Source organism: Stegostoma tigrinum, chromosome 5 (genome assembly GCF_030684315.1).
Source record: "Stegostoma tigrinum isolate sSteTig4 chromosome 5, sSteTig4.hap1, whole genome shotgun sequence".
In the NCBI taxonomy this organism is placed as follows: Eukaryota; Metazoa; Chordata; class Chondrichthyes; order Orectolobiformes; family Stegostomatidae; genus Stegostoma; species Stegostoma tigrinum.
Genome location: NC_081358.1, coordinates 26,038,612 through 26,055,424, shown reverse-complemented (window position 1 = coordinate 26,055,424; position 16,813 = coordinate 26,038,612). Strand labels below are relative to the sequence as shown.

General features: G+C 41.4%; 1 protein-coding gene across 4 annotated transcripts in view; it reads right to left on the bottom strand.

Annotated features, from left to right (window-relative positions):
* The window catches only part of LOC125452029 (junctophilin-1-like), a 125,584-nt gene extending 111,315 nt beyond the window's left edge, over positions 1-14,269 (bottom strand). For 3 of the 4 annotated variants that reach the window (XM_059645859.1, XM_059645858.1, XM_048529916.2), the window contains exon 1: positions 13,812-14,269. In XM_059645859.1, the coding sequence (XP_059501842.1) occupies positions 13,812-14,190 (379 nt within the window). In that variant the 5' untranslated portion in view covers positions 14,191-14,269. Of the gene's footprint in view, positions 1-12,990; positions 13,408-13,811 lie in introns of those variants that run through there. The other variant, XM_059645860.1, reaches the window with a different exon arrangement.
* Between the last annotated feature and the right edge of the window lie 2,544 nt (positions 14,270-16,813).

Here is a 16,813-nt window from a genome sequence, read left to right as displayed (position 1 = left end):
CTAAAGTCTAGTGAAAACATGACCAGCTTGTCCATTCTTTCCTCATAAAATAACCTCTTTCATCCAGCAGTCGAGTAAACCTCCTCTGAAGCGTTTCCAATGCATTTACACCCTTCCCAAAATGCATGCAGTATTCGAGGTGTGGTCACACCAGTCTCCTGCAGAAGGACTGAAGCAGAACATTCCTACTTTGATGTCTAATTCCCCTTGTAATGCAGGGCAGTATGCCATTAGCCTTCGACATCACTTATTGCTGCTGCATATTCATGGTTTGTGGTAGGTGCACCTGAACACCTAAATCTCACTGCATCTCTAATTTTTTTTTTCTATTTTTCTGCTTTTTAATTCTTCCTTCTAAAGTAAACAACTTCCCATTTGTCCCCATTGTACTCCACCTGTCAGAATTTTTAGCTGCTTACTTAATCTATCCATAAGTGGTCTGCATTGTCACCTTCACAACATCTTTTGTGCTCGCTGCAAATTTAGTCACCAGGCCTACATTCTCTTAAATCTTTGACAACATGTTGCAGATTGTCATACAAGAAACAGGATGTCACATCTAAAGTAGAAATAAAGCACTTACAAAGCTTGAATTGGTTAGATTAAACTGGACACTAGTTGGTACATTGGAACTAAATACTACAATAAAGATTTCTAGTCAAGAGTGCTTGAAGGACAAGTAAAAATGCTAAAAATGTTTCATAAACATTCTCAGATTTCCATCCCTGAGTGACACAAAGAACTAGAAATTATTTACTTTTATTGATGTTTCTCATGCAAATCTTTGTTATGGGTATTTTAGAGTGCAGCAGGTTTCATAATGTTTTTGGCAGCTGAACATGGGAGGTTTTTTAGATTAGATTCCCTACACTGTGGAAACAGACTCTTCAGCCCAACAAGTCCACACCCATCCCCCTATATCCCACATACCCCTGAACACTACAGGCAATTTAGCATGGCCGATCCACCTAACCTGCACATCTTTGGGCTGTGGGAGGAAACCGGAGCACCCGGAGGAAATCCACAGAGACACTGGGAGAACGTGCACAGACAGTTGCCCTGAGGCTGGAATCGGGTCCCTGGCGCTGTGAGGCTGCAGTGCTAACCACTGAGCCACCGTGTCACCCATTGATGCCACTTTGGCTGGGAAGCTTAGAAAAAGGCTGTTAAAAGTGCTGCGGCTGCACACACACTGACTCTTGTAAAAACAGTTTACTTAGTCAAATATTTTAGGACTAATTACAATATGTGTCTTGAATAGAATTAGTTATCCTTGTGGGATAACATTCATTTCACAAAATGTGTAAGTGGAAATGTAATAAGAACTGATCTTGCTTCTGTGGAGCAAATTTAGAATAAAACAATATAATTTTCAATCCAAGTAATCAACTATCTGATTGCTTTTCATAAAATGGAGTACTTGTACCAAAAGATTACTCAAGATCATAGAAGAGAGATGTCTTGTAATCTAAAATGTGATAGAGAATATTAAAAATGACTGTTTCTTTGATTTTTGCTGAAATATTGTTTATGAATAGTTTAAGTTTTATTTCAAACAAAAAACGAATGTTAACTCTGTTACACTTAAATTTGGTTAAAGTGACCACTGGTAGGAATTACTCATTACATAATTACTTGAGCATTTACATAATTTCTATTAGCCTCCAGAACCATTTTAATTATTTTAAGGGGCTCCCTCTACAAACCAAATTTTAATTTAAAGTTTCCTTTGATTTATTTTTGCACCAATGCCTCTTTAATGGCTTTAGTTAATTTGATTTAATTGGTCATTCAAAATAGCGCAAGGAGCCACTGTCAGTACACTCAAGGCCTTCCAAGATTAAGAGGTGGCCCACGAGCTTGAGGGCATCAGCAGCCCTTAGAATGGCATTTTAATAAGTTTCCATTGAAGTCTCTGCTTTAATTACAGTATTCCCTCAAGGGCCTGTTCTTTAGTTAATCCTTTTGGAGAAAGGAGCAGAACTTCCTCAAGGTGGGCATACCTAACAATATCTCAGTTTCCGTTTGGGGACTCTGCAGCCTCTAGGACCCAAAACGGAGTTAAATAGTGTGAGAGCCTGATTTAGTCATTCAATACTTTTCTTATGCATCCTCACACCCAGTCCTGTTCTACGTAGGTTGCTTTTAGTACAGTCACCTATTCCCATGTACTCCTAGACCCATTACCACATTATAAGGGTTGCATTCACTCTTAGCTCTTTCTTATCATTTATTCAACTTTTATTCTGTCCTGGCTTGCTATCCATCATCTGCTTGGTTACCTAGCCCTTTCACATCTCTGACTCTGGGCTCCGTCTCCAACTATCAACTCACCTCTCCCCTTCCACTACTTCAGCTTCAACTTTCTTCCCAACCCATAAAAATTCTGACAAAGAGTCACTGGGCTCAAAACATTAATTCTACTTTCTTCCCACTGATGCTGCCAGACCTCCTGAGTTTCTTCAGCAACTTCTGCTTTAGGTCTTTAGTTAATGTGCTCATTTGATTCCTTCAAAAAAGGTTTAAAAGGAACACTTGCTGATATGGGCGATAGGCTATTTAGGTTTAGTAGATATAGATTAATGATGTCTCACTTTGTGAATAAATCAGAAGCACAATTGGTGTCTGGGCTCCACCTTCACCAACTGCCTATAAGAAATTTAACACTGTTCTTGTTGTGCTGCATACTTAGGTTTCTGTTTTACATCTGCAAAACAGACAAAGTAACAGGAATCTTCTCATTCAATATCTTTAGATCTAGTGTCCTTTACAAATGGTTTCATGGGAATGAAATAGAAAAACATCCAAGATGTTCCAAATCAGGAAATAAACCTAGGCTTAGCCAGCAAAACAACAACATAGCCACCACAGAGGGCATATACGATATTCATTTATGAAATTAGGGCAGCAAAGCTTAGAATAACATAAAATGGTTGATAGAATATTAAATCAAGAAAATCCAATTGGATACATACAAGATTAAAAATAATTTATATAACTCACACACGTCAACATCTGAGGAGCTGCTGTACTAATGCTCAGATGACAATTAACCTACCCTTAGAGAAAAGCACCACTGACCTGAAAGATGAAAAACCCAACAAGAGACTGAACCATCCCAAAACAGAATGAAGTACTTTAAGTCATTAAGCAGATTAACAATGGAAAAATCTCCTAGTTAATGAATCCCTCCAAGATGTACAAGTCTGAGAGTTACATACAAAACACTGACATAAATTTCTACAAATTACCCAGGAAGAAGGAATTCATACTACAAATCTGAAAAATGCTAGAAACACCAGTGAAGCAACTTTCTGTGCTGCCTTCTGGTTCTTATCCCTCTCTATACTGTATAGTTGATATTGAAGAAAAACTACATATATGTTCCTATGTTCATCCAGTATATTCACTGAACAACAAATCCATCAACCAAAATTATTCTAATTGCTGGGTTAAAACAACAGCTTTAGCACACCTTACAAAGTGTAACATATAAAGGGTTGCAATCCAGTTCAGGGTTAATTCTAAGCCAACTCACCCATTTGGAAATCAACCAGATTGGGAGCATTATTCGTTTTACACCTGGTTAGGAGCATGGGAATAAGAGTAGGCCATTCAGCCTCTTGAGCCTGCTCCATCATTCAGTAAGATCAGGCTGATCTTTAGCCTGACTCTATATGCCTGTCTTGGGCCCATATCCCTTGATACACTTGCTTCAGAAAGCATTGTCCATCTCAGATTTAAATTAAACAAATAAAATAGCACTGACCTGCTGTTTGTTGAAGGAAGTTCCAAAAATGCTTGCCTATAGAAGTGCTTTCTACCATCTCTCCTGAATGGCCTGGACCTAATTCTTAGACTATGCTCCTGGTTCTGGAATCTCCAATGACAGTTTGTCTTTATCTATCTTGTTATTCCCCCTGTTAATATCCTGATAATCTCAATTAGATCACCCCATTCATCTTCTAAATTCTAGAGAATAACGGTGTAACTTGTCAAATCTCTCTACATAACAACCCCTGAAGTCCAGTTATCACATTTGTAAACCTGTGTAGAACTCACCCTAAGGCCCAAACATCTTTCTTGAGGAGTGATGTCCAGATCTGCTCCCAGTACTCTAAGTGCGGTCAAAGTAACATTTTGTATTCATGCAGTGTAGCATCTATATACTTGTACTCCAGAATTTTAACAATGAAGGACAGCATTCCATTAGTCTTCCTGACTATTTTCGGTTTCTGTTTGTGGGATTTTAAGGACCTATGCATCTTAATCTCCAAATCTCATTGGGCATTCACTGTATTTAACTTTGTGCCCACTAAAAAATACCTTGATCTATCGTTTCTCAGTCCAAAATGGATAACCATCTGCCAGAGCTTTGTTCATTTATCTGGCCTTTCGTTATCTTGTTATAATTTTATCCTTTCATTAACAGTGTCTTCAAATGCTACACAGTTTTGTAATGTCAGCAAATTTGGATGTTTGACTTTCTATGCCATTATCCAAGCCATTGATGAAGATTGCTAATAACAGAGGCCCCAACACAGATCCCTGCAGAGCACACAGATAGTAGGAACTGCAGATGCTGGAGAATCTGAGATTACATGGTGTAGAGCTGGATGAACACAGCAGGCCAAGCAGCAGAGGAGCCGGAAAGCTGACGTTTTGGGCCTAGACCCTTCATCAGGAATGGGGAGGGGAAGAGGGTTCTGAAATAAATAGGAAAAGAGGGGGATACAGATCAAAGATGGATAGAGGTGAAGATAGGTGGAGAGGAGACAGACAGGTCAAAGAGGCGGGGATGGAGCCTGTGAAGATGAGTGTAGATGGGGAGGTAGGGAGGAGATAGAACAGTCCAGGGAGGATGGACAGGTCAAGGGGGCGGGATGGGGTTAGTAGGTAGGAAATGGGGGTGCAGCTTGAGGTGGGAAAAAGGGATAGGTGAGAGGAAGAGATAATGGGAACTGCAGATGCTGGAGAATCCAAGGCAACAAAATGTGAGGCTGGATGAACACAGCAGGCCAAGCAGCATCTCAGGAGCACAAAAGCTGACGTTTCGGGCCTAGACCCTTCATCATCTGATGAAGGGTCGAGGCCCGAAACGTCAGCTTTTGTGCTCCTGAGATGCTGCTTGGCCTGCTGTGTTCATCCAGCCTCACATTTTGTTGTCATAGGTGAGAGGAAGAACAGGTTAGGGAGGTGGGGACAAGCTGGGCTGATTTTGGGATGAGGTAGGTGGAGGGGAGATTTTGAAGCTTGTGAAATCCACATTGATACCATTGGGCTGCTGGATTCCCAAGCAAAATATACGAGGTGTTGTTCCTGCAACCTTTGGGTGGCACCATTGTGGCACTGCAGGAGGCCCAGGATGGACATATTGTCTGAGGAACGAGAGGGGGTGTTGAAATGGTTCATGACAGCGATGTGCAGTTGTTTATTGCGAACCTAGCGTAGGTGTTCTGCAAAGTGGTCCCCAAGGCTCCGCTTGGTTTCCCCAATGTAGAGGAGGCCACAACAGGTACAGCGGATGCAGTATACCACATTAGCAGATGTGTAAGTGAACTTCTGCTTGATGTGGAAAGTCTTCTTGGGGCCTGGGGTGGGGGTGAGGGAGGAGGTGTGGGGCAGGTGTAGCACCTCCTGCTGTTGCAGGGGAAAGTGCCGGGTGTGGTGGGGCTGGAGGGGAGTGTGGAGTGGACAAGGGAGCCATGGAGAGATTGGTCCCTCCAGAAAGCAGATAAGGGTGGGGAGGGAAAACAAGGGACCACAAGTCACATCCTGCCAATTTTAATACTTAACCAGGTTTCCTGCCATTCAACTAATTTCCTATCCATGTCAGTTATTTGCCCTCAATCTCATGGGCTTCTACCTTGGCTCCTGGGGGACATTATCAAAAGCCTTTTGTGAAATAACGTCACAGAGGCTGGTATCACATCACCAAGTCACTGTTTACTTTACACGTGCATGATGCCTGGCACTCTCAGGTGAGAAGACCCTCTGACACTCCTGTTTATATGTCAGCCAGAGCTCCCTGATTGGACCAAGTTAAGAGCTTCAATCAGGGGACTCATATTCTCTGGCTCATCTTGTTACAATCATGACATTTTGGAAGTTCATGTAAACAACATCTATTGAATTACCTCTGTCCACCACCTTTGTCACCTCTTCAAAAAACTATTTGTCAGGAATGACCTGCCCTTCATGAATCCATGCTCACTCTCCCTGATTAACTGAAACTTTTTAAGGTGATTAGTTCCCCTATTCTTGATTGTAGAGTCTGACAATCTCTCCACCACAGGTGTCAGGCTAATAATTCCCCTGTTTTCCTTTGTCACCCTTCTTAAAGAATGGAATGACGTGAGAAAATTTCCAATCCAGAGGTTCGACTCCTGAATCCTGTGAACTCTGCCAATGCCCCAACCGTATTCTTTCAAAAGTACTCTCTTACCACCTTTAACACCTGCAGATGGAAACCGTGGTCCTGGCGATTTGACACTCTTCAATTACATTTATTGATGAGTTACTTAAGATAGTTTTATTTGGACACTGTCCCTGATGCTCTGTAAATTTCTTTGGGGCTTCCATCATGCTATTCTCCTTTTCTGCAGTGAATACTGAAGCAAAGTAATGGTTCAGCTCATCTGCCATTCTCTCCATGGGAATTATCCCCATAATATTGCGATTCAGCCTTCAGTGGATCAGTTGTACTCATAACCAGCCACTGTCCCTTTAATAGATAACAAAGTGTAGAACTGGATTATACTCTCACTGTCCCTTTATATTACTATGAAATGCCACTACCTTTGAGGCCCCTTGCAAGTCTCCTTTCATAATCCATTATGGCTGCCTTTATAAACCATTTCATAACCCTTTGTATTTGTCCCATTCTGTGGGATCTGTACACTTCTTTGCATTTTTATGAGGCCTTTCTTTTAATTTTATGCTGTTCCTTACCTTCTTAGACGTCCATGGTAGTTTTGTTTTGTGAAATGGAGCTTTTTCTTCCTATGGGTACAACTGAATAGCATTAAGTGTTTCTCTGAATAGCCTCCACTGTTCTTCAGTGGTTTTACCTGCCTCATCTCATTAAAGTCTGCCTTACTTTAATTCCCAATTCTAGTTTCCAATATTTGCTTGTTTCTTACAAACGCTACGTGAAACTCAAATTATGATGACTATTTGACAAATGCTCATGAACAACAAGGTCACCAATCAAATCATGCTCATTGTTCATTACAAGATCTAATATTGCTTGACCCTTGTCACATCCAAGACATATTGTGGCAGGAAACTATCCTGGATATACTCTAGAAGTTCACAACCTTTTTGACAAGTGTTTGTCTCTCCCAGTTTATGTGAAGATTAAAATTCCCCATAAATACTACTCTGGTCTGCACTGCATAGTTGCCTAATTTCAGCATTTATACAGTGTAGCACTTCTGAGCTACTACCAGCTGATCTATATTGGACATCTATTGTGATCTTTCCTCAGTTCCATTCATAAAATTTCCACTGGGTGCTTTCCCATCAATACATTGTCGCTCACCATAGAAGTCATTCTGGATCTAAGGAATGCCAATCCATGCCCTGCCATTTTCTCTATCCCTCCTGTAAACCTCATAACCTGGTACATTTAGTACTCAGTCCTGACCATTAAAACAGAAACATTATTCCATTGTTTCAGCACTATTTTGAGTGGATCAGGTGAAAAGAAAAGTATCACAGCTGATTTGGATCTAGCAACAGGTGTACGTAAAATACAATGCACTGTTGAAGGGGCTAAAATCTCTTACATCAAACAACAGAAATGCTACAAACCACTTCTACACAAAGTGTCTGAATTAGATGTCCAGCAGAAGAAAGGATAGTATCAGCTTATATCCTGCCGTATTTTGGATTAGCAGGTGTTAATAATGGAAGCACCCTATCCTAAGTAGAATACAAGCTGATGACGACGGAGGTCAATCTATGTCAAGACTTGTTTGACCCTTTGCAAACTACTGCCCCAGTTCCAACATTACTTTCTCTTCAAATTCTCTGAACATGTTGCTAACCAAATCCACGCTTGCCACGTATACAGCTCCCTGTTTGTTTCTCTCCAATCAAGTTCCTGTCTCTATTACAGCACTGGACTAGCCAAATCAAAGTGGCAAATGACTGTGATGTACTTCTTTTTGTCCTTGACCTCTGAACATCCTTTGACATTGTTTATCACATCATCCAAAGTGTGAAGCTGGATGAACACAGCAGGCCAAGCAGCATCTCAGGAGCACAAAAGCTGACGTTTCGGGCCTAGAGAGGATGAAGGGTCTAGGCCCGAAATGTCAGCTTTTGTGTTCCTGGGATGCTGCTTGGCCTGCTGTGTTCATCCAGCTTCACACTTTATTGCCAAAATTCAGTGCTGTTTGAGCCAAAGGTTCCTACAGTTACACATTAGGAGGATCAAAATTATCATTTTTCACCCTACTATAAACTCTATCATTCCAAACTAATGTCATAGGAGAAATTAATCTGTTCATCACCCTGCCCTTATTTGCTGAGCACACAGCTGCATCCTCTCCATCACAACGACATACTTCCACCCTCCGACATTTATCAGTCTTCATCCCCATCTCAACACATCTGCTGTACAAACTTGGGTCTTTAAATTTCATCGGTGGCTATGACTCCAGATCCCTAGGCCCCAGAATTTGGGATTCTCTCCTAAAATCACTTCTGTTTCTCCATTTGCATCGCCTACCTCCTTAAAATCTATTTCGATGATTAATCTTTTTCTGAGCCATCCTTATGTCTTTGGCTCGGTTTTTTTTCACAGATTATGGCTCTGTTCAATGCATCAAGATGTTTTGCTTTGTTAAAAGCACTATTTTTGGACACAATTATTGGCAAGTAAATAGTAAAAGGGGAAGGTGTAATAAAACAGGTAATGCTTTTTGTCATGAACAGCATTTCCTCAACAACAGATGCTACAGTGGTGGTGGCAGAATTTTATACTTTAGGTGCCATCACTTTTGCGTCGAATGTATTGCTATCTAATTATCTGATTTAGACTTGGTATTGTATAATTTTATTTCTTACATTGACTTCAAATTAGCAGTTTTTCTAAGCTTCATTGTGTGTCAATGTAGTGTTTTATTTCTGTTTATTTGGCAATATCAAGAACATAAATGGACTGACCCATTATGTTCCATATATGGTCCTTTAGCACTAACACCTGATTGTAAAACCCTAACCAGAATTTTGTTTGTAAGTCTGCATATAGCAGCTGATTTTGGAAGAATATTGATCAGTAGTTTGAAAAGTAGTTTGAAATCAACTGTTATGATATATTAACTTTCTAAATGAGTAATTGCCATAATAATTCCCACGGCCCACACCCCCACCCCACCCCCGGTTGCCTGATTGAAAATTAACATTTTAACATGCATTTAAAGAATGTAATAAGGACCTCCTGTTAATCGACATCTACATTGACAAGAATGCATAAATATTTCAGGTATGTAATTTAAGAATTCCATTTTTGTAAACAAGAAATCCCTATTCATTTTTAATCTTCTCCTTTAGTGCCTGTTAATAAAGTAGAATTTTCAAACAGAAATTCCAGGCCCCAAAAAACTGCCTTGTAAAGCCTGGAAACAGAATGCTATGAGCCGAAAAAAATGCCTTGAACATACACTGTCAACCAAAGAAATCCTGTTTCCATGGCAACATTGACGATTGAATTTTCAGCAGTGGGTAGCATTGCTTGAAACAAATATTGAAACGAACAAAACAAAAATATTCATTTGTTTGAAGAACTGAATTACAAAACAACATATGGAGAGAATTTTATGGTGGACCATGGTGATACGAGTTTGTGCCTTATCAATTTCCTTTCAAATGCCAAAACGAATCACTGATCTGGAGTGCAGCAAGCTATCTTGAGAAGAAACTTAGAGATCTGTGTTACACACTAAAATTGTATTATATCTTTCTGTTGGCTGGCAAGCTTCAAAAACCAGAGGCTAATGATTTAAAAATTGTATTTGACCAAAACAGATAGTCGCTGATTGCAATTTTTCTTGAGAATATACACATAATCTCAACAAAATGTAGTACTTGGTCATAATATTCCCAAGCGCTTCAAATTAAATCAAATATTGGGCAATGTAAAACAGATAATATTTTGATGTACTCTAACATAACATGGGGTGGACTTGCTCTTCAATTATCTGAAATCTGTGTGAAATCACAGAAATCACACAAAAATGCAGTCTACTTCAAAAAGATGCATTCATTTTAAAACAGAATTGCTTTTTCCAGACCAAGTAGTCAACTTCTTTAGACTAACAATGTAAAGACTGCATTTAATCAGATAGTACCCCTTGATTAACTTTTCCAAATTAAGTTTTATAATTGTGAACCCCCTTGGACAAATTTCCAAAGAGAACTGGTACAGTACGTACTGATTTATTCAAGAATTGTCTTGAAAAATAGAAATTTCCTTTTCAACCTATTAATGCTTGTACAGCAGAAAAAAGAGTTAACAATGATTGACTGAAATTTAGTCAATAGAACTGAATAATTATAAGATAATGCTACAAATATGAAGTGAATTTTAATTCATTGACATTGAATGGAAAACGTAATAACTCACAGGCTGACATTTTTGCCTCACTGGTGCATCCTGGATACAAATCAATATTACTTCTGCATGATTTTGAAATGTATAGAAAATTTTATATTCGCAGATTGCTCACTAAAGGCATAAACATTTGCAACAGTCCTCATGCAATAAAAATGTTCTAGCCTTTTAATTTCAATCTATAACCACATGAAACTTAATTAATTTTACTTTGATGTGATATTGATTATGTCTTATGTTTGAGAGTGTGTTTAAATGTCACACTGCGTATTCTGCTCCCAAGTTGGATATTTTGGTCAATGATGACATGGGTTTGTAAGTTAGAAAACTATTTTTAGTTGATGACCTGATCACACTCAACTACCACGATAAACTCTAGTTCTTTCCATTGGCAGATGGCTGACAAAACAGTTTATTTAAACATAGATATTGAAGCAGGTTCACAGCTTTTTTAAAAAAGTGCTAGTTTTACGTTTTAATAAAGTTTTGTGCCTTAAGGAACATCAAGGTTTAAAGTGTTCCTTTTGGAATAAATAAATGAAATGAATTCAGGCTTTGTAAAGTTTAATTTTGACAGCGACAGTGTGTATGAATATTAACATTCCTTATTAGGGAAGAAAAGGTGTCTGTACCTAACATATTCTTATTTCTCTTATCACAATGAATCTATGTAACTAATAATTAAATGACTAATATGATGTCAATTTTATTTTGTTTCACACAGTCTTCTCTCGAGTCTTACATGCAGCAATTTATGCTGCAGTATGATTTCACAGACTCATCAGCCTGGTAGTAAATGATGCAAGTTGCTTTCTCCACTCTTTAATCTCAGAAGGACCAAACTGACCATTCTAATCTAGACTGCAGTTAACACAGGCAAAACATCAGAAATTTCAAGAGAGCAACTGGAAATAGATGGAAATAGAACATTCTCTCTTCCTTTCTAATTCATGAATGCTTAAGTACATTGTAGCATCCATACAACCAACTTAGCTCCAGCTAATTCAATACAGAAAGCTTGTTCTGTATATTCCAACACTTTAAACAGGCAGCACACTTAACTGCTGGGCCATTTGAGGCACCTTGCCTCTCATATTTCAGGTTGACTGAGACTACATTTGTAGTCATGGTTGGATCTGTTGCTTTTAAGATGGAAATAAAATTGTGATTCCAATATTTTTTAAAAGCAGCAAAACATTTTCACATATGCATATTCTATTCATTGTGTATCTTTTGGACAACTCATAGCATTTGCAGCATTAATCAGGGGAAGTAATTTCTCTGTTACCACATTTGTGACTTTTTCACAATGCTTTTTTTTGAAAAAAATAAGTCACCTTTATGAAAATGAAGCATGAGAATGTAACAGTACAAGTAATTACATAGGCAATTACTCAAAACATTTGCAGTCCTATGATGGATCTGGCCATGATGCCTTGAGGATTCTGTTTGTTAGCAAACATGAATAAATTTGACTTCTTTTCCTGCAATAATGTGTTCTGGTTCTACACAGGAATTCAATATTTCAAGCACTTTCATTTTGGGAACACATAAGCAAAAACAGTGTTTGTAATATTTTATATTATACAAGTGCATGATAAATTAAGAGCTGTATCTTTGCCTTCAGGTAATCCCAATACTGTGGCACCCTATGTTTGGTGAATAAATACACGTTTTGATAAGTTGTTGCTACAATTTATGATGCCTAATACACTTCTCACACAGGATGACATGAAAGTGCCAGTCGTAAATCTGAGAGATTATCGACAAGCGAGAGCACAGTGTGCCAGCAGCAAAACAAACCTGGAACAGACTACTTAGGGAAGATGGGACAAAACCATGGAGAGACAAAATAGAGGAAAATCGATTTAAAGGGGAATAATGAATGACCACAGTCAATTTAGTCTACACTTTAGTATTTTGTCAACGAAACAAAAGAAGACATTGGAACATTTCTTTTTGTCTTCAACGTATGCGTAAAGGTGTTTATGTTCAGTAATCCTCACAACCAAACAAAGTTTTTACGAACATTAATTTATGACCATATTAAAACATGGTCCAAGTTTGAAGTTACTAGTGTTAATTCCGATTATCTACGGCAACGATCTACTTTTATATAATCGTACCGAAGATTAAGCGTACAGAACTTTCCTTCTGGCCCCACATACATTTTCATTACTTCTTTTGGAGGCGTTTGACAAGAAACACACACCCACCAGTTATCCACTTCTTCAGCTGTTGCTGAAGATGGGTTATGCGGATCTGGACATATGTTACAGCATTTGACTGTCGTTTCCCGAGCGGCTCCAAAATTTGCTGACTTTTTTAAAGAAAATAATTCTGTGAAACGATGTCACATTGATGGATACCTTGGGCTCTGGGAACAGCTCGCACGTTTGGTACATCTTTAGATTTCACCGAGTTGTCTTCACTTAACAGGCAAAAAAACCCCCAACTTTGATGCCCATGTGGTTCGCGCTGCCACACCGTGCTCCCTTTACGGTGGAGTAAATACAGTGGCATTGAAGTATTTAATCCAGTTTCAACTCTCATCTGTTCGCTCGTGAATTAAAAGAAGTAAAGAAAAAAAACAAATTACACAGCTCCCCCGGTCCTTAATCCTCGGGTTACTTTACAGACGCAAGCAAAGGCAGACTTCCCGAACAAATTAAACGTTAAATGGCCAAGAGCCCCTGGCTAAATCTTTTGGTGATAACAAGCTCCAAGAGTTAAAAGTCGCTGGTGTTTTTTTTTGCCGCTGTAACTCACTTTGGCGGGGAGGTGGTGGTGGTTGGGGGTGGGGGGGTAGTGGGAATGAGAGAAGATTTTGCAAGTTGGACTAAGTTTGTGGAGCGCGGGAGAACCTCGCCCCGGAGGGAGGGAGAGAGGAGCTTCAGCATCACCTCACTGTTCGGATGTTTCGCCTCTCGCTAAGACGCAGTCCCGCGTGTGTTGACTGGAGTGAGGGGTTGTTGCTGAGATCCCTCTCAGGTGAGCCAGGGGGGCGAAGAAGAAGGGGTGGTGGGGGGGGCGAAGAAGAAGGGGTGGTGGGAGGGGGCGAAGAAGAAGGGGTGGTGGGAGGGGGCGAAGAAGAAGGGGTGATGGGGGGGAGAAGAAGAAGGGGTGGTGTGGGGGGGAGAATAAGAAGGGGTGGTGGGGGTGGAGAAGAAGTGGGGCACCTGCTACTCACCGCCGTCCCCGTAGGTCTCCACACCGTAGCCGTCCTGCAGCCCGTTGCTCCATGTGCCTTCATACCTGGCCGGGCTGCTCAGGCTCTGGCGGAGCCCGTACCTGCCCTTGAAGCCGTGTGTCCACTCGCCGCGGTAACACCAGCGGCCCTTGGTCTCTACCCCGAGTCCGTGCCTCTTGCCCTGGGTCCAGTAGCCCTGGTAGGTGTTGCCGCTGGGCCAGGTGTAGACTCCCACCACCTCGAAGCCGTGAGCCCAGGAGCCGCTGTACTCGCCCTGGCCCTTCGGCCCGGTGCAGATGCCGTGGCCGTGGGCTTTCCCGTCCTCCCATCCGCCGCAGTAACTCCCGCCATCGTCGAAGTCAAATCTTCCTCCAGTCATGCATGAAGCGGTGCGGGGCGGATCGCACACGGACCGGCAGCGGGCTCACGACCGGCAAGAGAGGGAAGGATGAGGGTGGGGATTGGGGGGGGGGGGGGTTGGGGGAGAGGAGGAAGCAGGGAAGATAAGGAGGTAGAGAAGTTTGTTTGGGGGGGGGGGGGAACCAGTTCTCGTGTGCCGGGGAAATTACTCACGCCAAAAAAAAGCAAAGTGCAGCAACGTCTAACTGGAGAGACCGCCAGGGAGGCGGGCCCACCGCCTTTAACTGGAGAGCTGGGCCAGGGGAGGCGGGCTCATCCCTGACTGGAGAGAGACGCCGGAGAGAGGCGGGCACCGGGGGCTCGGGGGTGGGTGCGAGCACCGGAATCGCTGGGCACAGGAGTCAGAGGGATGTGTGGGCAAGAGACGCTGGAGGGATAGAAGCTGGGGGTGGAATTGGGGACGGAGTTCGATGACTGACTGTGACTAGAACGACGATGTAGCACAGGCGGCTCATGGAGAGAGAGATCATTTAGAGCTGGCATTGGCGGCGACTTGCAGCCTGTGCCCTGCAGAGACTGACCGGCAATCATGCTGAGTGAGAGCTTGGCGTAAGGGGGTGGTCAGGGACAAGCCGGCGGGCATTCTGAAGAAGGGGCTAAGAGAGTCGCTGATGTTAACTCTGTTTTCTCTCTCTCTCTCTCTCTCTCCACAGATCACTGCCAAAGCTGCGGAGTTCCACGCCTTCCAACCCAGCAACTTCTGTTTCAGTTTCAGATCTCCACAGTCCTTAATTTTGTTTAAGCGAGTGGAATAATGGGGAACGTCCTGCACAGTCCACGGATGCTGCCCCAGACCTGCTGAGTTTCTCCAGCAATTTCTTCAGTTATTTCAGATTTCCGCAGTTTTTATTTTGTTTTGTTTTTAAGCAAGTAGGCATTGCTGCACAATGGGGCACCATTCCGGAGTGACCTAGAGTCACGGTATTTGCACGGGTGATGGGTACAGCATAGAAGGGAATAGTAATACTGACCTTGCAAGAGTAACCAGAACCTGTCGGTCCATTCTCGCAGACACGAAATAGAGAGGACAGGGATGAAAAACGACACTCAGAAAAGAACAAGTGAAAACATAAAGATATAGGAAGCAACAGCAGAGAGGAGTAAATTAAAGGTGAGAATAGGAGCTCGTGAAGTTAAGCCGAATGGATGAGCGACGAGAAAAAAAGGAAATAAAGTCTTACGAGTCAAGACTGAAGAGCGATTTTGAATTAAAATTAGAAAGCTACTGGTGAGAAACGTAAGATGGCGAGGAGCCAGTGAAACGAAAATGTTGGGGGTGGGGGGAATCAAACAGAGTTAAATGAATTGAAAATGTGACAATTAAATGGTGGAGACAGGAAAAAAAAGACTGTAGACACTGAAAAATCCATGCGGGAGTGAGTACAAAACGATCCATTCTAACAGCCCCGAAAGCGTTTTTAAAAAAGTTTTTAAGATCCTGAAGGAGCAGTGAGTGACATTATATTTCAATCAACACAGTGACTTAGATGAAATGAGGGATCTAGTGAAGTTGAACAAACTTTCAACAGGATGTATCTAAAACTGTGGTTTCTTTAAGATCTATTGGTGGAACAAACTTATATTAACCAATTAAACCCGCCTCCTTTACACAACCACATTTTTCTTAGAAAATGACAATGCTGTGTAATCGCAAGATCGTTAGTGACGCGTTTTTGATGAACGTTTGGTACAAAGTGGCTTCGTCAGACTGCAAGAAGTCATGATTGATAATTCACATTGTTGGTTTGGGATAAATCAGAAATAAAAGAACCGTATGTCTCATTGCAAATGCCTACATTCACAAATCTTTTAAAAGGCATCAGGAACTTTGTGATTCCGTGCGACTGCTACGTTAAATTGCAGGTAGAAACGCCAACTGTGCTTTGAAAAACACACACACACACACACACACACACACACACACAAGAACCTGGCTTTGATTTTTGACGGTGCTGAAGCCGAACACCAGATGTTTTTCAAAGACAGTTAAACACTATAACTGGAATACGTAATTGGAGAAAACGTGCGTCACGAGCTTCCCGGAATAGAAGGAAGAATTAATATGGTCATCGTTATGAGGATGAGAGGAGACGTGTTCCTGAGATTGCATAAATTCATGTGGGGATGCCTGGAAAGGAGTCTCAATGGGACTTGCTCGACTTGCTCAACTTGCCCGGGAGCTGACCAGCAGGATCAATCACTGGGCCAGGGAGGGGCCCAGGTAGAGCTCGCAGAGAGTCGTCAACCCGCAGCCTGAACATCTCCTGTCATGGAAGTATTTATTTCAAAACCACGGCAGCGGAAGAAGGTGCACTGTGTACTCTGATTGCGTCAATCACGCGTGTAGCTAAATGGAGGAAATAGACTCCTGTCACATCAGTGACTTTAGGTGATCATTTAACCTGCGCGACATGGTTTTATCGATCTGCCCTGAAATTAAATATTTAACTGCGATTCTGGAAATTACTGAAAGTCAAATGTAAACAAAAGCTTTTAGATACAATCATAAACTGCAGGAACACGATTCAAATAAATTATAACCTACAGCTGAAGTCAATACGCTTAGTGCTCCAAAATAGTAT